Here is a 22,069-nt window from a genome sequence, read left to right as displayed (position 1 = left end):
GTAGATACACCAATTATTTCAAATATGGGGGTGGATGCATGAGTACATACATACATGTACGTAGGTACTTGTACGTACCAACTACTTGTAATAAAAGCATGTTCTTTATAATTATTTCACGTATCGTAGTATACGTACGGCCACTGACCCCGAACGACCGTACGTACTGTATTGTAGGTACAATACAAAGCTCTAAGTTGAGATTCAAAGCGTAATCTAGATTCAAAGCTGCAGACTCGGGTCTAGAGCGTCAGTTCACAGTAAGATCATGATCAGGCACTCAAAGACATTTTGCATATGTCAATAACGAAGCCTGGTAGCTGGAATACCAAGTTTAAGGCATGCCCCGAGAGTTTGGTTACCTAGTGACACAGAGCTAAATTTATGCCCACTGTCAATATTCGCAAATCTGGACGGGATTCAGAAACCTGGTCCAATCAACACCTTAGCGCCGCCATATCTCAAGATTAAGACCGGCGTACTTCTAGAATACGAAATCTCTATTCGTACTACCTTTGATTATCGTTATGTGCGTCGAGTTGTGTAGCTCTCCCTTCCTGATATGCTTCACAATACATCACTCGACCGACTATAGTACCACACAGCAAAACGTTCGGTTTCTGCTTTAATTTATAGCAATTGGTTAAATAATAGTTTCACAGACACAACAACGCAAACATGATACAAGCTTTCGAGAATTGGGTTTCAAAACCCTAGTCTTTGTTTCATTGTCTGTATTAGCCCTCCCATCCCAGAACGCGAAGGGCCCTGAGGTCTCCAATAGCACTCTATTAAACTCACTATCGATCGGAAGAGATTGACATTAATTCCAGCTCAGCCAAGACTCCCGAACAAAGCTCTATCTGGGCCAGTGAATTGGCCCGTAGATAAGAGAATTCCTTAAAACTCTAGAACACTGAGTAGGTATGTGCGCTATGACGCACGTAACTGGCCGTTACCTCCCATGCACACTGCCGCCTACAAATAGGATCCTGACCCCGGGGCTAATGTTACCTAATGGAAATCAAGCCAGATGCAACCGCATAAATTTTGACAAGAGCCTCGTGATGGGACACGTCAGTGCAAGCCCTTTTTTTTTTTTTATTATAATTTGATTTTACAGTGCATTATCTTGTGTCTAGCTGTGGAGAAGAAGCGTAGAGCAAGAGGAGGGGTAGTGTTGTTGTTGTTGGTGGTGGTGGTGGTGGTGGTGGTGGTGGTGGTGAATGTACATGTAGGTACGTACAATTCCCCCTGCGCAGCCGCGGAGTAACCAGCTAACTATGGAATACAATTAAATTGCCGGGGGTTGGCTTCTTAAGTATGAGAACAGTCGAATCAAGACGAGGTGGTAACGTTGTGTTGCAATTGGCTTAATTGACTTAGGCCTAATTGGCTACTTGTAAGACATCGATGTTCACAATTCATGCGTTCCAGCAGCCGGGTTCAAGTATTGGTTCAAAATCAGCTTCTGGGAGTACATGCATTCACAATAACAGCTTATCAGGCATAAAAACACTCTCTCAAATCATTTCAGATGGTATGTAGAGCACGAAAACCCTGTCACCAGACGCAAGAACTACTACAGTAGGCTTAGTAACGTCGATTGTGTCCTTGTGAAAAGCAAAATAAAAGTGACATGCAACAGTAATCTTGATCCTTTCACTGCACTTGCACAATTTCACTTGTATGGTGCTCCTCGGATCCTCTTCGGTTATCCCAATTGGAGTTGTCAGTTCGTGACTGACTGCATGCGATATGGTGATACTGTGGACCCCGCAGCTAGATAGAGTGAGATCCACACAATATATCAAACTTCTAGTGCCTACAATTCGGAAAACTAAGGCTACTTTACAATGGAGTGCCCGTAGATGCCTACTCTACATGCTGATACATGGAGTTTGTGACTGAGTCCGCATACACGCTCTCCAAACTCCACTTCACGGCCACACGCCGGAGCGCCCCCCACTATTCTCGAGGATACATGTATGTAGTTACTAGGCAAATCGGTATTGAGCTCTAGACATCCCCAGAATTCAAAGCACAGACCACCCCGTCTAAGATGTGCGTTTCGGGGAAAGAAAGAAAAATCGGGTAAGTCATGCAGGGCGTTTTTCATGGATCCGGATAAATGATATGGTGCGGACGAATGATGTTGCGGGCTATCAGATACATGGGAGAGAGACGTCACAAGACATGATACTGTTCTCGAAGGTCTGACAAGTGAAAAGATCGGTAGGATAAGAAGATCCACCCGCACAAGAGCGGGGTACTTGATTGCATGCATATTTGCTCCTATTCGTCCTCGAGCCCCAAAACAAAGTTTGTTGTGCACTGGGGCTACTTTTTCTTGATTGGTGGGGATTTTGATTTGATAGGCGGGATGGATCATGGTGGATCACTCAGTCAAATTTCATAAGTGTGGCTGGAATTGGCATTCCAACAAAAGAAGTCTTGAGCTAGACGACATGTACAGATGAAGAATACTTTTTTTCCTTTTCTCTCGATGTTTCTGATCGTAGCCTTTATCGTGATCACTGCTTAATGCAATAGGTTTTCATACTGGTTTGAAGTTTCTAAAGTACATTAAATGAAACTCAACAAAGTCTCAATAATCCAATAGATCGCACAGCCTTGCATTATTGTTGGGGGGTAGGAGGAGAAGACGTGGAACTCAGGTTGATTGACCCCGATCTAGGGCTTTGGAGGTTCTCGGCGACGATTCCTGGCCACAGAAAGCTTATCCCATACGGTTTGCGTTGATCTTATTGAAAGATTTATAGACAGGGTTTATAAAACTTTGACATCATTTTCGGCCACCGAAATACAACTGGTAAATCTCTGTGGGACGGTATACGGTTCCCGCAGCTGCAGTAAAAGTATCAGTATGTACCTACATAAAGCTCCTTGCAATCGACATATATCAATGTCCTATTGGCAAGTTTTGAGGGCGTTAATAATTGGAGTAATTCGGATAGAAAGACAGATCTCGTGAAATTAACCAGTAGGATATGCAGGACGTGATGAATTATTTGCCCAAAACGGCGAGCTAAAACGTGTCCATAAGTCATCAAGAGATCCTCAGTGCCGGTTAGCCTTGTCGTTGAAGATGCTAATGATTATGAGCACACTTTTAGGAGCTGGCAACGGAATATATGGCGTCTCAACATAGGGGAAACCCATATACCATGTTATGATCAATGCTAGATCTACAGAGCATTTACCTCGTTTCAGCCTTCAAAATCTGATATATAACAGCTCTCTAATAACCCAACTATAAAGTAGACTAGCGGCATACTCGTTTAGGACCCAGATCGAACACGTAAGACTTAATTAAAGTTGTGTTGAACGTTCAAATATCCGATTCTAAGAATGATCGATCTAAGCGCCCTGAATATATCTAGAATACCTAGAATTAACTACGTTCGAGTTCGTGAGCATAACTAAGTATGTCTTAGAAGGGGTTTGAGTAGTATAGGGCCGGGATCAATATTCAAAGTGCACGAACATCTATCCATAAATACCGGCTATCAATGATAGTCATTTCTGACGCTCAAAGTGTACGGATTTTAGGTTCAGACAGATTCATCTGCATGCCGGGTTTAAGCACTATTGTATCAGTAGGCTCGGCTTAGTGCCTGTATATAGCATTATCGGGATACATGTACACCATGAAGTCTATGTTATTGTAGGAAGAGCGGAGCTTCTACGGCTATTTCTAGCTTAAGGTGCGTATCCGTTATAAAACGAATTCCGCTAGAAATCATACGTGAATAGGAAGGGTTAGGGTTTCAATTACCTCTTCGCATAAAACGTCGGTGCTCTTGCATGCGCTGTGGGACAATATATTACTGGGTATGTACACATTGGTCAATTATGTTAGGTGTGGCTTTTTCGGGCATATTATAGCTAATTCGAATATGAAACATATATTATATGGGACATGGAATCTCACTCATATTTGGGATAAGACTGTGAACTATGAATTAGTAGCCGTTTCTATAACGATATAAAACGTAATATTATGGATCTTCTACTACACATTCGCGACCATCTCAGTCCAATCAGCTTGCATCCTATTGAAGATAGTATTTGTCTAATCGCTATGATGCTTTTATTTCTTATTTTCACCCATCCAGATCCCTGTAAGTTCTTTTTCTCCATCCCTTTCTAAGAATACCAACTGACTAAATAAGTAAAAACAGCAAAGTAGAAATTAAAAGCAAAAGACTCAATTCAAGAAAGCGAAAACGTTTCCGTAGCATAAACGCATGGCATATCCAAAAACCTACGCATTTTCCAAATGCTCAATCAACGCCTCAATCGTGCAGACCTTAAGCCCCCACTTTTCCCCAAACTCCAAGCACTCGTCCCGTCTTTTCATCGATCCATCCTCCTCTCTAACAATCTCACAGATCGCCGCCGCCTCATTCTTTCCTGCTAATTTGCAAAATTCGACTGCAGCCTCGGTGTGCCCCCTCCTCTGGCGAACACCCCCGTCCACTGCGCGCAGGGGGAAGATGTGTCCTGGTGACCTGAAGCTCGCTGGAGATGCCGCTGGGTCTGCCAGGGCTCGAACAGTGAGGGCGCGGTCATAAGCGGAGATACCGGTGGAGATAGTGGGGTCTCTTGAATCGAGGGAAACGGTAAACGCGGTGCCATGGGGTTCCTGGTTATTGGGGACCATCTGCGGTAGTGCAAATTTGTCGATGAGCGCTGGAGAAAGTGGTGCGCATACCAGCCCACTGTTCAAGTGTCAGTAAATTCATCAATTAGGTATTCTGTGGCGGTGCGCCGCGAGGAAAGCGATGGGCGATGGGGGCAATTCTGGGATTACCTTGTCCACCTAACCATGAATGCCATCTTCTCGACTGTGAGGTCTTCTGCGGCGATAATCAGGTCGCCCTCATTTTCGCGGTCTGCGGAGTCAAGCACGACAATGAACTCTCCTTGTCCTGTTTTGTTCATGGGTTAGCTATGCGTCATAATGGGATTTTTTCGCCGTAGAGAAAATTCTTCAAAATGAGGCAGGAACTCACGGAAAGCTTCGACCGCCTCCGGTATCGATGAGAACTGAGGAATTGTTTCCGAAGCCATTACTATTATGCTGGTGGAGGTTGTAGAGGTGTGAAGTTTTAGGTGGGGCAATTCCTCGGTTCGTTGATGTAGTTAATTTAGAAAGAACACCGGAAGAAGGAAAAACCGAATCTGGGATCCTCGAGTAGGAATTCGTGAGGCGATACAGTGGGGAAGAGATTAATGAAGAAGAGAGGTATAAACGTGGGGTTCTCGTGGACTATGTAGGTATGTCCAAAGTATTCCGTAAGCGTCGGCTGTCTTGGATAGGTAAGCCTGACCCATGCTGACATTCCCGATTCACTAGAAGCCTCCATACCCGTGAACTTATACAAGAAAGGAAGTCTGGAATCTCGCCGATTCTCACGTGCTATCATGATTCTCCCCCTTCGGCTTGGACATCTCGTATGAGTATACGCACTTGGGTTACTCAACTGCTTAAGGTTGTCTATAGAGAACCTGTGTCTACTTTACCGAGGTCATATAGGTACTCTACTTATGTAGGTACCTGGTCCAAAGTACTCTATGTACCTACATGCATACTAACTATAGCGAGAAGTCATACCTGTGACTCCAGTTGGAACAAGCATAGCTGAATAGATGGACGCTGCTACGTGAAAAAAAGTCGTTTAGTACCTAGGAGTCAGAGTAAATTATTTCACTTCAGGGTTCACATTAAAAGGTCCAAGCGCAGACCGATCATAACCACAGTACTCTCGATGTTTCATATTTCGCTGCCCAGAGAATAAAGCTACAAATTTCGCCAATGATAAAATTTGTTGCTATGTGGTATTTGTTATTTGTTTACTGTTCAACCTGGGGTTCCTCCGCAACATAGTGAAGATAGGCTCCCAAAAGCTTAATCCCCTCAATATAGTTCCTTCTGTCAAGTTTTTCTGCAGTAAATGTTAGAAGTTTTTCTTCAAAACAAAAGTAGGAATCCTATAGATGATATCATACCATTGATACTATGCGCAGCATCAGTGCTACTACCCATGGGTAACAGCAAGACATTCTTCCCAGTAGCTTGCTCAAATGTCAAGGTAACCGGAATGCTTCCACCTTCCCTAGTCATATCTGGCTTGCAACCAAAAACGCTCTCAACCGCTTTAGAGGCTGCGGCAAAATTCCAGTGCTTAGGGCTTGATACCCACCATTTACCAGCATGCAAAAGCTTGGCTTCCATGGTGTTGTTGGTTCTGATCTTCTCCCACTCGTATGCTAAGTGGTTAAGAACAACCTTATCCACCTCATCGGGTTCCATGTTTGGCACCGTGCGAACAGAGAATTTACCAATAACTTTGGCTGGAATGACGGTCTTGGCACCAGGGGCAGAGAAGGCTCCCTCGATACCGTGAATAGACAATGACGGGAAACGCCATCTATGCAGACCCTTATTAGAACCGAATCAAGGTTTATATATTAGATGTCAGCCTACCTAGCCATCAAAGTGCTCTCCTTATCTTGGTAGATGCTGCTGCAGCTTCCAATACCATCGTACAGATCCTTCATCTCGAAGCTAATTCCCTCGTATAGCTTCTTCTCCTCTTCGTCGACCGGCTTAACGAGCTCATTCAAACCAGGAACAAGAATTTTCCCTTTGTTGTCCACCAATGTTCCCAATAGCTTGACAAGGTCGGTCATTGGTTCAGTGACGGATCCACCGTAGACACCAGAGTGGAGGTCTTGACCCGGGCCATGAATACAAATTTGGTAGTACGATACTCCGCGAAGGCCGTATGTCAGACATGGCTTCTCGGCACCAAGCCAGTAATTGTCGGAAATGCAGACAGCATCAGCGTCCTTGAAGAATTTCTTGGCTTCGGCGTGGATAATATCGTCTAGACCCTCGGATCCATATTCTTCCATTCCTTCAAAGCACATGAGGAGATTTACAGGAAATTCGATACCGGCTCTGTCTTGGTATTAGTAAGATCGTATAAAATAATGAGGTTGACTAGGCTATACTGACCTTTGATGAGCTTCAATAGCGTTGAGCCATCCCAGACTAAGCACCCATCAGCTTCGAATTATTACCCACATATAGCGTAATCAATGACTGTACTAACACGGGACCCTTATCATCCGTACTACCTCTCCCAAACATCTTTCCAGATTTTTGGTCAACACTCAAGACGAATGGATCCGTAGCCCAACCATCTTCTTTCAGCGCGGGTTGCACATCGTAGTGTCCGTATACCAGGATGGTCCTCTTGTTCTTATCATTTCCATATCTGGCCAGGAGGATGGGTGGAATCTGAAGATGAGGCCTATCAGGCTCCGGCCCAGGGTGACGCTCCTCAACGGTAGCTCCAAGAGCTTCGAGCTCCTTTCTAAGGAATTGGGCCATTTTCACAACCTGGGGACGCATGGCATCATCAGCAGAAACGGAGGGTATGGCAACGGCATCAGAGAGACCTATGAACACAGTTTAGGTTTTATTTTAATCTCAAGGTTGCAATTGGATACGAACGCTTGATGAAGCCCTCGGCCATTTCGTCCACCCTGTTATATAGATTAGTCTTGTTCAGGTTGAAATGGAAAGCTCCAAACATCTATCCCCATGCTTTGGCAATGATAACTCAATAGCTCTACATTTGACGGAATAGGGCACTTTTACTATAACACTAGAATAAAAAAGATAGTGGGAGCACGAATCACATACTTGTTGAAGTATCCCTGAAGTTGAGGAGCCATGATTTCTGTTTTAGAGGAGTAGTATCTGGGTATCGGGTATCTGGGTATCGGGTATCGACAATGATCAACAATAGTAAAATTTCTTGGTGACAGTAGTGAACGAGGGAGTTTAGCTAAAGATGAGCTTAGGCGAAGATGGGAAGAGGGTTTATGAACGAATCGATTGAGGACCCGTGAGAAGGGCCTTGGGATCATGTGGCGGGGTCGAATGAGGAGGGGTAAGACGCGTACAAGAACTCGAGACAGAAGGTGCAACATTTGCCAAGACTTAGGTCTTTCTAAATCAACTAGGTGGTACATACAATCAGGACACGTACCGTTTCTAACCTGGTACTGTGTCAGACTGTGAAATAGGTTTAGAATTTAGCATACTGATTATTTCCGAGCCTATCCGCCTCCAAAGTTTATGTGTAGGTTTTTAGCGCTGTTGTCATACGACTCGTTTACACTTAGACAACTTCAGGATACTACATTTATGTGAGTATCTACATGTACTACACAGGCAGTACATGTAGTAATACATGTACCTAGGTTTATGTCGTACGTTAGGAAGGCCGTACTATTTGGAGGTGATAGATTATGATTATGATAAATCGCGCTTAAGACTTATCGTAAAAGAGAAATAACTATAAACCCATTTAGATTGTTCCTGTCATTCGCCATTAACCCGGAAAGGACTGTAGAATGCCACAAGGTCAATATTGGAAATGATAACTGCGGCGGATTCCGTTAGAGAAGCCTATCTCCACCGGCACCCTATTTGGCACATGTGCGGTTTCTTCATGATCCTATTCCTCCTGGTCTCATTCTTCTGTTCTCTTCGGGTGCTAATAGAGAGTTTGAGCTGCGCGAGTTGGACGGAAACTTAGGCTATTTGAGGTAAAGGTTTTCAACTCTACTAGCTAAAACTCCGTTAATACGATAATTATAAGTTGTGCGTGAATATATGATGTCTCGAGTGATTTTCAAAGTAGACGAGTGCGTAATCAATGACTCGCTCATCCTTCGAACAAGTTTTAAACGAAACAATGTCAGATAGTGCTATATCACATGTACTCAAAGGCCTACTTGTCGTAGCTTGCTTGATATCTTGCATATCTATATGGAACGACAAAAAACATGAATATATATGTCAAGTACGGGAGGGGGGTAGTTCGTGACGTTAATCATGTGTCTATCGTTTGACAGCATGATCTTGATTAAATATGTACCGATTCCTTATCACCTGACCTGGCTCGACCTACTTGTAATAGACAGGACCAAGGTATATACTCGTTTACCACGAAAAGAACTAGAAAATGCAAGTGACGGAGATAGGGATAATTTGTATGAGAGATCACCACCACTCCGCCACTCCATACAAATCATCCTTGGTGGTAAACGAGTAGTATCTAAAGTTTACTGCAGCAACTTCAATGCGGACGGGATCTCAAGTTGTACGGGCCTATCAAGCTGAATTGGACGGGGATGTCAGTTTAAACGGGAATGTCGGGTTGAACGGCCGTACGGGGATATCAGGTTGCAAGGCTTCAACCGATCAAGTTGAACGGGTCAGCAAATATTGAGCTCGAACGGGTGCCTCAATAAACTGAGAATAGTCAGCGGGTTCACATATTGGGACCACATACTCCTATTGAGTAACGCGAGTACAGGTGCTGAATATGTACATACATACAATAGCTTTTGATATCACGTGACTCTCGAGTTAGCGCCGAGCCACAGAATAGTAATGAATTTATCATTAAAAATTAAAAGCTACCAACACGCATCTCAAACAGCCGCTCTGGATCTAGCCTCCAACTCCAACTCGAACCTCTCTTTGGCACATGGTCGTTCCCGAATCTCTGCCATCATATCTTTGCCTGCAAAATCATGCTCAAATACTGGCTCACTGGCACCTCTCATATTCGCAAGCACAGACTGTCTAAAATGCCACCGCAAAAGCTTATCAGACACTCTATGAGGATCCGCCGGATTTCGACACACAGGGTCCAGACTTCGTCCATCTACGCCTAGCATATCTATACCAAACACCACAATCTTGTAGTTGTCCTATTATCAGTCAGCGCCATGAATATCAACCCTAGAACTCTAGAACTCTAACTCACATCCGGATTCACCGACACAAGATACTTATTAAACGCCTGGCGCACGTCCGCTTTAAGCAGAAACCCATTCTGACACGAGGTGATCTTTGACAATCCCGTAGTATCGTTCATATCCGTCTCTTTCTCCAGTGGAAAGAGATGAGCAGCTTCGAAAAAGGTCCAATCGAATGGAGCCGTGATAACACACTTTCCATCTCGAGCTCGGATTCCCTCACGAAATGCATACTCCCGGCCGGGCACATTAAACGACATAATGCGTTACACCCACGGCTCGTCACTAACTCTAATCGTGCATTCTTGTTACGGAGACTCCGATACGTTTTCAACATAGAGCTTCGGGCGACATCATGTCGATGAGCGACAGTCGTCTGCAACTTGGGATATACGATGTTTATTGTGATGGTACGGGCTTATTCATGGTGGGATGAAAATAGTTAATGTCAACAGGATCCCGAGCATCTGGAGGAAATTTGATTCCGTAACCGCTCCATTCTGGATGAGTCCGCCTAAGACAACATTAGGATTAATACCATCATAAAAGTGTACGTTGCGAAAGTGTTAACGGTTCGAGGCCATAGTACCTACAGAAGAATAGATGAGAATTGGGCGATGCCCCCGGTTATATGTTCCCAAGTCAGCGTCCTAACCTACCGAAATAGGTAACTTGGGAACCTTGGCGTTTCGTTCCCAAGTTGGAGATCTACAGTTACACCCAGAAACCTGACGACAACTGATTGGTCAGAGTACAACGCTAAACTAATTACAGTTAGTTTCACCTATTCGAGCGTTCGGAGTCCCAGCGTTCGGACCAGTGCTGAAGATTCAAGAACATGCTGTTCAGTATTTCAAATTTACCCCAGGGTTAGGGATCAGACACACCAAGACCAATTTGAAAGCTTGTGTTTTGGGTCAAAGGTCGCCTGAACCTGTTCCAAACTCGCAAACCTCCCACCCCCTGACAAACTTTCTTTTTTATCCCAAACTCAAATTTTACCATGGAAAACCAAGAGAGCACCCCACGCTGGCTCTCAATCACTGGGAAACCTCTTCCCCGCCTGGATCTCCCTAATGGCATGCCGGGTGCGTGTTCTGAACCATAATGCAAGAACGCACCTACTAACATAACCCCAGGAAGGTGTCGGAACATAAAGGACTTCCAATTTCTTAACCAGCTCGGCGAAGGGAGTCAGTTAGAACTCCGATCGCGCCACAATCAAAATAGAGACTAACAGCCGTGTTTATAGCCTACGGGGTAGTTCACCGTGCGCAGGACCACAAAAACAATAAAGTCGTCGCCCTCAAACAGGTCCGAATCTTCGACTCGGACCGTGGTAACGGCATTCCCATCACCGCCCTTCGCGAAATATCAATCCTCAAATCCCTCCGCCACAACAACGTCGTCAACGTCTTGGATGTGGCCGTGGGAACGGAGCTGGACGACGTCTACATGGTCATGGAGTATGCTGAGCAGGTTGGTGGATTCTCCTTGGGCCGACATTGTCGGTTTTGATTTGTAGGGACGCGAAAGAATCCTGGGCGCACATCGGCTGGCTTATGGTTCCCTCGCCCGGTGTCGTCGGCAACGGGCGGGTGAAGCGCGCGCAGCTTTTGTTACGACGCTTTATAGGATTTGGCAAACCTTCTTGATCATGCAAGAGTTAAATATTCCGAGAGCGAAGGTACACTAAAATTGCTCTCCCAGCTTTTGGGGGAATACTAATTTGCCTTTCGACCAGTGAAATGCCTTATGAAACAGCTACTGGAAGGGTTGGAGTACCTCCATAAGCATGATATTATTCACAGGTAAGTTATCATCTATAAACAAGCTTCCCCAAATACTGATAACCTAAATAGAGACATAAAAATGTCCAATCTCCTTCTCACTGCTAAAGGTGTTCTAAAAATAGGTAATTCTCCTTCCCGGTAGTTCCCTGGGATGTTCTCATAATGCTGAACGATTATCCAAACAGCCGATTTTGGTATGGCCCGCGAGTACTCCGCTCGCCCCCTCACTCCTGGCGTCGTAACTGTATGGTATCGGGCCCCAGAACTTCTCCTCTCCGCAACTCGTTACACCTCCGCTGTCGATATCTGGTCCGCGGGTTGTATTATGGGTGAATTGATCATTCAACTTCCTCTCCTTCCCGGTGAGACAGAGCTTGAACAGTTCGCTCTCATTGTCAAGTTACTCGGGTCGCCTTCCGACAAAATATGGCCCAAGATGCGGCTTCTCCCCGGTATCTATGATCGTGGCCGCATAGCCCCTGACGATGTCTCTGCGGGTGGTGCTAGAGGCAGATATGTCCCTCCTCCCGTTGGAGCGCAGAGGGAGAATATGTTGGAGCGCCGTCTTGTCGGACAGACTAAGGAAACAATTAGGGTCATAAACGAAATGTTGACGTTTGACCCCGAGCGTAGGATTACTGCAAGTGATGCTTTAAGGGAGCGGTATTTCACGAGGGAGATGCCGCCCCCACAGAGACCAGAACTGATCCAGACATTCCCGGAGATTCGAAACGAGAGTGATATTGGCGCAAGGAAGGGGGTGGAGGGCGCGGGTGGAAAGCGAAAGGGGAAGGAACAAGGCGGGGGGTATGTTTTCGATTTTGGAGATGATTTTGGCGTGAGGAAAAAGCATAGGCAGCTCGAGAGACGCGATTGAGCTCTTAGAGGTATAATTTGCGCAGCACACTAAATGAGGATAACCATAACAAGGTATGCAAGTAATTGAAAAATCATCAACGCTACATAGATGTAGTTACTACGGAGTGGATCGTGTGATCAGCAGTGATATGGTATTTTATCCATGGCTATAACTATGTGTATATCTACATTATAATAGATGAAGCAAACAAGCAAGATGCTTCTCGAACATGATAAATTCCCTGGAGTCCACTCAGAATTAAATGGGCATAGAATCTCTAGGAATTCCTTATATGTCGCGCGCTATCGCTGTTCTTTTAGGTTTGGGTTCACTGGGCATATTAACACATTTACTCCTGGTCAAGGCTCGCTATCAGCCAGGTACAATGAAAGTTTAAGTTGTTAACGATAGTATTAGCACCCCTAACTAATCCCGAGTCAGACACTATGAGCAAGATGAATCTGTTCATATCATCGTGAGAAAATTGCCAAGACTCACTTATCAGGGTTAGGGGATATCAATTATCCCGTAAACTGGACCATCCGGCGCATATGCACGGTAATCCGAATTCATGTACTTACTTCCAACTACATAGTGGAATAGATAGAGTAGGTAGAATTCAATAATATAAACCGATGAGTATATAGGCCATGACTTTTTATTTAGTGTAAAGGCCCATGGTTGCTGTTGCTGCTCAAGGCTACGTAAACATGTTACGCCCGTCACCCCACCAGCATCCAATCAGACATCCCAGTAGTACCGCGGTTTTCGTATCACCTTATCTATCATTTGACTTGTTGATCATGAAGGCTGCGATCTCGATTGTCGAATGCTTTTTTGTTTTTTGTCCTCTTCTTTACTCCTCATTCTCCCCACCTTTCCCTCGGCTTCATTCTTCTACATACCTCTATAGCTCTATAGACATTTACATTCCCATTTTCTTACGCAATGTCTAGAGTTGCGATTTACACCGCATCGCTGTTTGTGTTTATTGGAGGTATGCTACAAAGTTACGTCATTTTTAGCTCGCTACTCGATCGAGTTCTAGCTCTATTGAGCTTTTAATTACACCAACGAATGCATTTCGGCGAAGGGAATCAATTCTAACGCAATCGCTCCCCGGAACAAAGTCACTGCTTTAACCCTCTCTTCAATAATCGTCCCCCGATGGACCTCCTACGAGGATACCAGTATCGTGAGCCACAAACCTCCAGAATCACAGAAAGACATATCAGAGCTAATAAAATGATATAACCAGCCAATTAACTACCATTACGGACTCCATAAGCGCTGCACCTCAGCAGGCGACTGCACACATTTCCCCAGCTACGCTGACTGCCATGGCACTGATCGCTACTTCTGTTCAATGTGGCGATCTACAGCATGGTTGATGAGCTTTACGCTAGTAATCGAAGGCATGAATATTGTTGCATTTATTGTCATTCTTGCTGGCGGCCCCGCGAAGAGAATGAATGGATGGAGAATGTTGGGCGTTTTATTGCTCCTGAATGGTATGTGTAATAAATCTCACCGAGCGTGGTGGTAAATTTCTATATCTAACGTTGGTGACCAGCGTTTATACAAGGCGCTGCGACCTCGTTGGTGCAGTATCTATATGATTACGATGATCGATTCTTTGTGGGATGGAGCCTAGGTGTGAGCTGGATTCTGGCAACTGTGAGTTGGGCTGTAACGGTTATTCTAGCGGGAATTGTTGTCGTAGGTGGTTGGTATTTGCCGCCAGAAGGAGGGTACGAGTTTTTGAAATAGCTATAGAATTGGGGACGAAAACATTTTAGTACGGCTTTTTGACTAGCGAGTTTATTAGTTTTGAGAGGGACTCGATTAAATGTTGTTCCTGTTGGTTTGATTATGTCCGAATTTACAGTACCAACGTAACTATAACTTCATTTAGGTGGTCATGGTCCGGTGCGGTGCCACTTGAGTACAATATATTTTACTAGAGAAAGTATTGATACCACGCTAGTAAGAATCAGGAGCGAGTGAGATTCTATGTATGTACCTGGAAAGATCCCTACATTTTAGTAGTGGTGGTGGTGGTTGAGAAGGGGGGGGGGGGGGGTGTGTGGCTAGAAATACATGTACAATACATTCCAAAATTTCCTAATTGAATACATGAATTTACATTAAATTTGAAAGGGCAGTTTTGAGAAATCCCAATTCCTAACTTTCTAAATAACAATAACAATACATTGACATTGCCCAAAATCCTGTGAAAACTAATATATAAAAATAAAAATTATAAATTACCGCTACGTGTACCCCCCCCACCCCCCTCTTTTCTATAATATCAAGAACACAAGTTTAATAACACGTGTATGTGCGTTAAATCTTTTTAATCCGCTCAACGTATGTATCTCTTCTATGTATGTTCCATTCATAAGAAGCACACCGTACTCTATTTAAGATTTATGAAGGGATATTTCGCTGTTGATTATACGTGGTGGAGCCCGGATCGTCGAGTGTAGGTGAGAAATTGGGATCGTCAAAAATGAACCACTCTTCGTCTGGCACCTCTAGCAACATGGAAGGATCCGGTGCATTTGGAAGAATGTAACCAACGTAACCTTGTACCGTAGTGGTGGCGGCGCCAGGTCCTAGATAGCTGCCACATAGGGGTATAAAAGAGGGATTCTCCCCCTGATCGGCTTGTGGAATGGAAGAATCTAATCCATTCAAAAAAGCAGTAGACTGGTTGTGTTGGTCGGCAGTGACAGCGGTAGGTTGTGACTGATCGTTATTAGGAATTTGCTCTGGAGTGATGGACGATTGGGTTTCTGACGAAACGTCGGCCGCAGTGACGTCGTCAATATCATGAGAGCCAGACCCAGAGCCATCCATATTAGAAAACTGCACTTGGTTGCAATTTTTTGCTGCCCAGTCCACATTGAATGCAATCATAACTTTCTTCACATCATCTTCATCCACCCCTAGACAGTCTTTAAGGCTTTTTGCCAGTCCAAATTGATACTCCGGTTGTCTACCGGAAGGAATAACAACACATCCTCGAATTTTGGTAGATAGTTCGCTATCACAAGCCTGAACGGCGTTGGCTGCGGTTTGCTCCCAATCTATCCTCATCCCGGTCGAAATCAGCATATATATATATAAAAACGTGTGAGATACTCTTACATGGATCTGGTGTGTTTCGATGAAACAAAACCTTGAAGACCCTTTCCCAAGTGCAAGTCCTTGGAAGGTCTAGCTCATCTCTGATTTGCGAGTTGCTGTCATTTCTCGAGTAGGCAGACCCAGGAGATTCTTCATTCATCTGACAATCATCGTGTCGTAAATGTATATTCATTTCATCCTGAGTATCTGCTTGAAATTCCTTGCACCGGTGACACCATAGCTTCAGGTGCCGTGACTTGCAATGCTCCCTTGATTTATAAAGCAAGTTAGTACACCCAAGTAATAAAACCGGATCCTAAAAACCATACTTCACTTGTCTAAGATTGGTATCATTTCACTGGGTATAGTCGGAATATTTGACTGGATCCTTTTTGAAATAAGGGCAAGCGAATGGTCTCTTAGACTGGCTGGGCGAGCTTCCTTGAGCCTTCGACCCTTTTGGTCTTTTAGAAGGTTGGTCAGAAGATTCATCATCTTCTTGGTCATTCGACCGATCCCCAAGGCTTTGAAACCGTCTTCGTTTTGTAGGGATATGCTTCCCTTTCCTTTTCGTGTCAGATGTACTACCCCCGTGGTATCGATAAGTCCCAGTGCCTTTTAAGTTGTGCGATATTTCTATATTGTAGTCACTATTATCAACATTTCCGCCCTCGTCATCTTCATTCGCGTCCTCAACTTCATTCGCGTCGTCATCGATGTCCTCGCAATCATTCTCACTAGTGCTTCCGCTCTCATCCCCGTGGCTCAGGTCAAAAGTTGTGCAACTTTTGCTAGATAATGAAATTTCTCTTCTAAGATCGTCGGTTAAAGGCGCATTTGATATGGTATTATTGCGTGTTTTGGCCTTCGGAGACTCTTCGTCGGATAGTGTAGTACTCGACATAGAACTGCATTCTACCTCTTGATCCAAGGACACATCGCCGCTCAGACCACTACTCCCTGCCTGCCCTGCAAAAAAAATCATAACCCATTGCATGAGCTTCCGGTAGAGTTTTAACTATCTCGAGAACCTTGAGACCCATCGCGATAGCAGGGTGACCTGGTGATAGGGCCCCCATAACCTCATCAATCACCCGCAGACACTCTTCAACAGAACTTTCAGTGCTGACTTTCCCCGGGTTCCCGGTTGAGGTTTGTAAGTATTTTGCCATAGCGTGAAGTGGAGTGCATCCATTGCTGTCCTTACATGACATTTTAGCTCCGTTGTCAAGTAGTAACTCGATAACAGAAAATACATTCCCGGCCAAAGCTGCGGCGTGCAGTGGAGTGCATCCATTATTGTCCTTACAGTTGACATCGGCCCCTCTCTTAAGTAGGGGCTCGATGAAACTAACATCCCCTCTAGGTGCCGCATCGTGAAGTGGGGTGCGTCCATTATTGTCCCGACAGTTGGCATCGGCTCACAAGTAGTGTCCTAATGGTAAAACCAGACCCTCTATGTGCCGCACTGTGAAGTGGGGTGTGTCCTTTATTGTCCTTACAGTTGATATTGGCCCTCTGTTAAGCAGGAGATCGATGGCATGAACATCCCCTGTATGTGCTGCATCGTGAAGTGGGGTGCGTCCATTATTGTCCTTACAGTTGACATCGGCCCCTCTGTCAAGCAGTATTCCCAGTACATACGTATACTCCGGAGGAATAAAATCCCCAGATGCTGCGGCGTGCAGTGGAGTGCAACCCTCGATGTCCTGACAGTTGAAATCGATAGACTCGAGTTCCAATAGCCCTTGAATAATACCAAGATCCCCTGAATATATTGCAATGTGTAGTGCAGGTCGCCCATCTCTGTCCTTGCAATTTGGATCCGCTCCCCTCTGAAGCTGCTTGTGTACCTCCTCCATATTGCAATGTAGTGCCGCACTTAGAAAGAGACGATTGACGTCTTCGGAAGTACATTCTGTGGCCTCCACGCTAGATTCTAATGGTAAAACAATTCAACGGATTAGATCTCGAAAAAGATTGAACATGTGGTATCACAGTTTATATCACATACGTAGAGTTGTACTTGTGCGATCGGTGCCAATATTTTTATTGTCTTTCTGTCCGCAATCTGCCCGTTCAGCATTCGACACCAGATGTGCGCATCTGTGCTCTTTGGGCGTGTGCGGCTGCTCCAGCTCCATATCTAAAGACTTCGTGCGCCTCGGGGGCATCGGTAGGAACGTTACTTTTTTATTGGCCCTACTCTGTCGTCTTTCATTGCGCATGATCAGAAATGCAGGTGTATATAGAGGTTAATAAAAGTGATCTGGAGCTATGGGAAGTGTTGACTAGGCTAAGCGTCTGTATATGTTGTATGTCAAAAGAGTTGGATCTATGATTCCATGCCTGAGACTTTATACGGCCCAAATTGATGACACAGCCTTGCCAAGTAAGGCCAATGAAATTTGATTCCATCTTTGCAATTTGATAGTCGAGGTTAGAATAAAAAAAAAGTACATGTAGTTGTGCGAAAATATGAGGGACTAACGGGTTTGGGATTTAATGTGCAAAATGTATTAAACCTACCTACATGTAGTTCTTAACACTGTATATTATATATCGTGCAAAGTTGATCGTGAGAATGATTACAAAAAAAGTATGGTCACGTGATGCACTGTATCGCTGTCTGGTATTTGTACCTCGCGGTTAGTAACTTTGCAACATAAACTATCAGGAACCAACAAGTCCGGCTTAATGGGCGCGTTTCCCCAGCTGCAGCTGAGGCGCTGGAAAATCCGGGATGGAAACTGTTATCGGACAGCTAACCAAACCGTTTCTTGCCGCGTCTATTCTTACTCAAACAGACGCGCGCAACGGATCGAGTTGCGTGTCATGTCTCCTCTCATCCCGGTCGTAGTCGGACTAGAGGATTTTGATGTACGTATCTCTATGCAGAAGACCTGATAAATACCCCCTTGAGAAGTGAAAGGTACGAAACACTGCATTTCTTGGGCATGGGATGGAGTTGAGTACCCTACTTTCGATTCTACGCGTGAACTACAACAGCCCCCGATCCACCCCACTACCCCAGGCGCACAAGAAAAGTAATTCATGCCTACATAACCTCCCAGTTACACAGATCACCTCGAGAACCCCGATCCAGTTGGGCTTCGCATTCGGCAGTGAGGTGTCTGCCGAGTCATAGCTAATCACTCGTTGCGCAGAGTTCTATAAACAGGAATTCAGAATTGCATAACCCCGATCACCGGCACATATATAGATATATCGATCATGTGGGGTTGCAATATACTTCCAATGGCTACAACTAACATTTTCTTTTAGGATTGGGTCATGAGATATCACTCACATAGAGCTTTCTGACGGCTATATCAATCTATCCTGAATCAGGGTATCGGGATGAAGCGGCCTATCAGAATAACTACTTGCGCCACCGCTGGCATTTGAAGTTGACATTAAGTCTGAAACAGCAAGCATGCACTAACTAGGTCTGCTTGAGTGGGCTAGAATTGGAAAGTTTTAATTTTGCTTCATGTCCCCAAGGGAAATCTTATACTGCTCACTGCTATGGGGCGGTAAATGTGTCAAAAGTAATTTTACCACCGGTGGGAAATTTTCATAAGTTTTGGCATTAATGATTGAACATTTACTTATTTAGTATAGCGCAGCATAAAGACCGAAACTCAGTGTTTATATCGGTGGAAATGTACTAATGTAGGATAGCGTGCAGATACAATGACTGAAATTCAGTGCTTATACCACCGGTGGTAAATAATTTACTACCGTTGGTAAAATTACTTTTGACACATTTACCGCTCCATACACTGCGGTGTTTCAGGTACTTGTGGATACGATTCGATTTCTAAGACTACACCTTAGGCTTTCTCCTCGTTCCAGCTTTTTATTTTCGTTATTTTGGTATATCAGATTGAGCTTATATCGACTATGTGAGGAACTTGAAACTACATGTAGTCTTACATTCAGACGAGTGTGTCATGCATATAGCTTGTTACTATTGCGCGATGTACTAATCCACTGGAATATATATAGCTAATCCGTCGCTAGCTCATGCTATAGCTGAAGGTTTCATTGACACTCCGATGATTTACCATAGGTGCCTCGACTTAGCTGGTTTATATATGTTGCCCATATATCTGATGTGTGGAGAATCCCAAACATAACTCTCTTTAAACATCCGGTATTTCAAACGCCCTATCACTGCATATAGCCATACGTACAGGCATGGAGTATTTTATCCTATAGGCCTAGTGGGCTTACTTGGTCTAGTCACTAATATACTTAAGCACGTATGTATACTACTCACAGTCATGATATATAAGCTTAAGCCTGCAATTGAGGCAAAAGACCCACTAATTCCCTTGCAAGAATACAGTAGCGACAAAATTAAGACCAGTAGCGCTGCTACGCAGCACATAGCTCCTCAATAGCCCTAGAGTGCTCAATTACACATCTTCAAGTTAAATATAAGTTAGTATGGTCGTGGTTTAATTGTTGACTGATCTTATCAGGAACCGTAATATAAATTAATAAGCGGTTAGACTCCAATAACGGAATTGCGCAACTGAGACCCCAGCCGGTGGGGATGCTGTGACCATAGAGCCCAGAAGCTCTTCTCCATATCTATTAATGACATATCCCAAATGATATATCAGCAAGTTAATTTCCGCCCGCATCTGCAGAGGTCTAGAGTAGGTCTGTACGTAGACAGCTCCGCGCGGGTATATATAGCCACCACGCAACCAAGCTACATAACCCCGCAATTCGCATCCAGCCCACCCCACACAACATCCCGGGATGCCCATCTACTCTACGGCATGCAACCATATAAACGCAGGTCGTCCCTCGCAGGCATTCAAACCCCACAAACGTCACCGGCACAGTCACAGACATGGATTTTGACGAAAGCTTTTACGCCCCCGGCCCCGAGGGCCGCGATGTCTGCATCTCAACATTCCACGGCTCTGCCCTCTACCTGCACTCGCGGGTATTGATCATGTTCTCTCCCTGGTTCGCCGCCAGCATGTCTACGCTGTGGTGGAAAGATAAAGACCCACCACCGAATTGGAAGTTCCGCTACACCTACCTGCTCGACGTCGACAACGACGACATCTCCACCCTTCTCCCAGCCCGCCAGGGGAGAGAAGGAAACATCCCAAGAGCTCAAGATCTAGGAGCACCTGATCCACAGCCTACGAACGTGAATTAGCCCTCAACCAAGACAATCAAAAAAAAAAGAGTGACCCCCCCAAGCTAACCAACCCCCACCCCAAAGTTCCACCACCTCTATACCCAGCTCTTCAGCGCCCTCTACCGCCTCCCCCTCACCATCCCCGACCACCATTACCTCTCCGCCCTCATCGACCTCGCCGACCAATACCAGTGCCTCCCCGCCGTCGCCGACTCCATCCGCTCCACCCTCTTCGAGCGCCCCACGCTCGACCGCGAGATCCACGACGCCCCCGCCCGTTTCCTCGCTATCGGCTATAAACTGCGCTCCGCGCGCATCTTCCGCGAAGCATTCATCCACAGTGTCGGGCTGCGCACCGTCGCCGACGCCCCCACCACGCAGATCTCGGCAATGATCACCATGGAGGTGTGTCGGCTCGAGCAGCTGGTTGCTGCTGCGATGCGTCAATTCCTCGGCTTATCTGGGTTCGGCGAGTATACGAGGAGTGTGAGGGCCTTGGTGAGGCGCGAGCTGGGGAGGTGCTTTGATCAGTATCCCGAGGTGGGCAAGGAGGGGAAGCTGTTTAGGATGATTGTGGAGAACCCGTTTAACGCGGAGGAGCACGCGGAGGAGACGGTGCAGTATCAGGCGAGGGGGCTGGTGACGAAGGTGAGGGTGTTGGCGGGCACGCTGGTGGTCAATAATTTGATGTTGAAGCAGGAGATGGATTATTTGACGTGTGCGGAGCTGAAGGATGATGCGCTGCCGTGGCTGTAGACTGGGGGTGTAATAAGATGCGGGGGGTTCGGTTTGTTAGAGTGGGCTCTATTTTTTCGTTTTAATTTTCGTTTTATTTCTATTGACTTGATATAGTGTTAGGGGCGAGCGGGAACCGGGGGGGGTTAAGAGGGTGGGGGTGGGGGGGTACTTTTCTTCATTCTCGTATATTTGGCTGCTCTAATATTCTACGATACTACACAGAGGAGGACTAGCTCTAATATTAACCCTGGTACGAATATATCAATCTAGATCCTGTAAACATGTATCTGGTACAAGATTTCAGGTAGGGGAACATGTTTCTTTTTTTCCTACCAACTCGATCATTACCACCCGCCACACACTTGGCCGAAACGGGAATGGTTAGTTAATTAGTCCCGCCCGCCCGCCCCCTTCTCCAAGTAAAGTAAGAACAGAACAAGCCCTAGCGCGGCAGCCATCTAGAAAGAAAAGGGAAATAAAAAAACAAGCACAATCCGCGCTATA

General features: G+C 45.3%; 8 protein-coding genes across 8 annotated transcripts; 3 read left to right on the top strand and 5 right to left on the bottom strand.

Moving 5' to 3' along the window:
* Positions 1–4,288: 4,288 nt before the first annotated feature.
* Positions 4,289–5,097, bottom strand: H6S33_010204 (uncharacterized protein; the record flags this gene model as incomplete). Its single annotated transcript, XM_044841563.1, has 3 exons — positions 4,289–4,745; positions 4,838–4,955; positions 5,040–5,097. The coding sequence occupies 3 exons, from the start codon at positions 5,095–5,097 to the stop codon at positions 4,289–4,291; spliced, it is 633 nt and encodes a 210-aa protein (XP_044697347.1).
* A 783-nt stretch (positions 5,098–5,880) lies between these two features.
* H6S33_010203 (uncharacterized protein) lies at positions 5,881–7,773 on the bottom strand (the record flags this gene model as incomplete). Its single annotated transcript, XM_044841562.1, has 7 exons — positions 5,881–5,972; positions 6,037–6,458; positions 6,515–6,991; positions 7,049–7,084; positions 7,146–7,494; positions 7,550–7,581; positions 7,742–7,773. The coding sequence occupies 7 exons, from the start codon at positions 7,771–7,773 to the stop codon at positions 5,881–5,883; spliced, it is 1,440 nt and encodes a 479-aa protein (XP_044697346.1).
* A 1,770-nt stretch (positions 7,774–9,543) lies between these two features.
* Positions 9,544–10,133, bottom strand: H6S33_010202 (uncharacterized protein; the record flags this gene model as incomplete). Its single annotated transcript, XM_044841561.1, has 2 exons — positions 9,544–9,825; positions 9,882–10,133. The coding sequence occupies 2 exons, from the start codon at positions 10,131–10,133 to the stop codon at positions 9,544–9,546; spliced, it is 534 nt and encodes a 177-aa protein (XP_044697345.1).
* A 162-nt stretch (positions 10,134–10,295) lies between these two features.
* Positions 10,296–10,713, bottom strand: H6S33_010201 (uncharacterized protein; the record flags this gene model as incomplete). Its single annotated transcript, XM_044841560.1, has 4 exons — positions 10,296–10,387; positions 10,463–10,523; positions 10,592–10,601; positions 10,658–10,713. 4 exons carry the CDS (start codon positions 10,711–10,713, stop codon positions 10,296–10,298), a joined length of 219 nt encoding a protein of 72 aa, XP_044697344.1.
* Positions 10,714–10,876: 163 nt separating this feature from the next.
* Positions 10,877–12,543, top strand: H6S33_010200 (uncharacterized protein; the record flags this gene model as incomplete). The annotated part of the gene is made up of 7 exons (XM_044841559.1): positions 10,877–10,961; positions 11,013–11,066; positions 11,126–11,352; positions 11,509–11,560; positions 11,618–11,684; positions 11,736–11,788; positions 11,852–12,543. The coding sequence occupies 7 exons, from the start codon at positions 10,877–10,879 to the stop codon at positions 12,541–12,543; spliced, it is 1,230 nt and encodes a 409-aa protein (XP_044697343.1).
* Positions 12,544–13,473: 930 nt separating this feature from the next.
* On the top strand, positions 13,474–14,295 carry H6S33_010199 (uncharacterized protein; the record flags this gene model as incomplete). Its single annotated transcript, XM_044841558.1, has 4 exons — positions 13,474–13,522; positions 13,656–13,720; positions 13,784–14,036; positions 14,099–14,295. 4 exons carry the CDS (start codon positions 13,474–13,476, stop codon positions 14,293–14,295), a joined length of 564 nt encoding a protein of 187 aa, XP_044697342.1.
* A 660-nt stretch (positions 14,296–14,955) lies between these two features.
* H6S33_010198 (uncharacterized protein) lies at positions 14,956–17,831 on the bottom strand (the record flags this gene model as incomplete). Its single annotated transcript, XM_044841556.1, has 6 exons — positions 14,956–15,617; positions 15,679–15,926; positions 16,017–16,621; positions 16,689–17,019; positions 17,083–17,596; positions 17,672–17,831. 6 exons carry the CDS (start codon positions 17,829–17,831, stop codon positions 14,956–14,958), a joined length of 2,520 nt encoding a protein of 839 aa, XP_044697341.1.
* Positions 17,832–20,527: 2,696 nt separating this feature from the next.
* H6S33_010197 (uncharacterized protein) lies at positions 20,528–21,583 on the top strand (the record flags this gene model as incomplete). The annotated part of the gene is made up of 3 exons (XM_044841555.1): positions 20,528–20,836; positions 20,912–21,475; positions 21,527–21,583. 3 exons carry the CDS (start codon positions 20,528–20,530, stop codon positions 21,581–21,583), a joined length of 930 nt encoding a protein of 309 aa, XP_044697340.1.
* Between the last annotated feature and the right edge of the window lie 486 nt (positions 21,584–22,069).

The sequence above is a fragment of the Morchella sextelata genome (genome assembly GCF_020137385.1).
Source record: "Morchella sextelata strain SCLS chromosome Unknown scls_4, whole genome shotgun sequence".
In the NCBI taxonomy this organism is placed as follows: Eukaryota; Fungi; Ascomycota; class Pezizomycetes; order Pezizales; family Morchellaceae; genus Morchella; species Morchella sextelata.
Note: the sequence above shows the minus strand (reverse complement) of the source record. Positions and strands in the feature narration are given on the sequence as shown.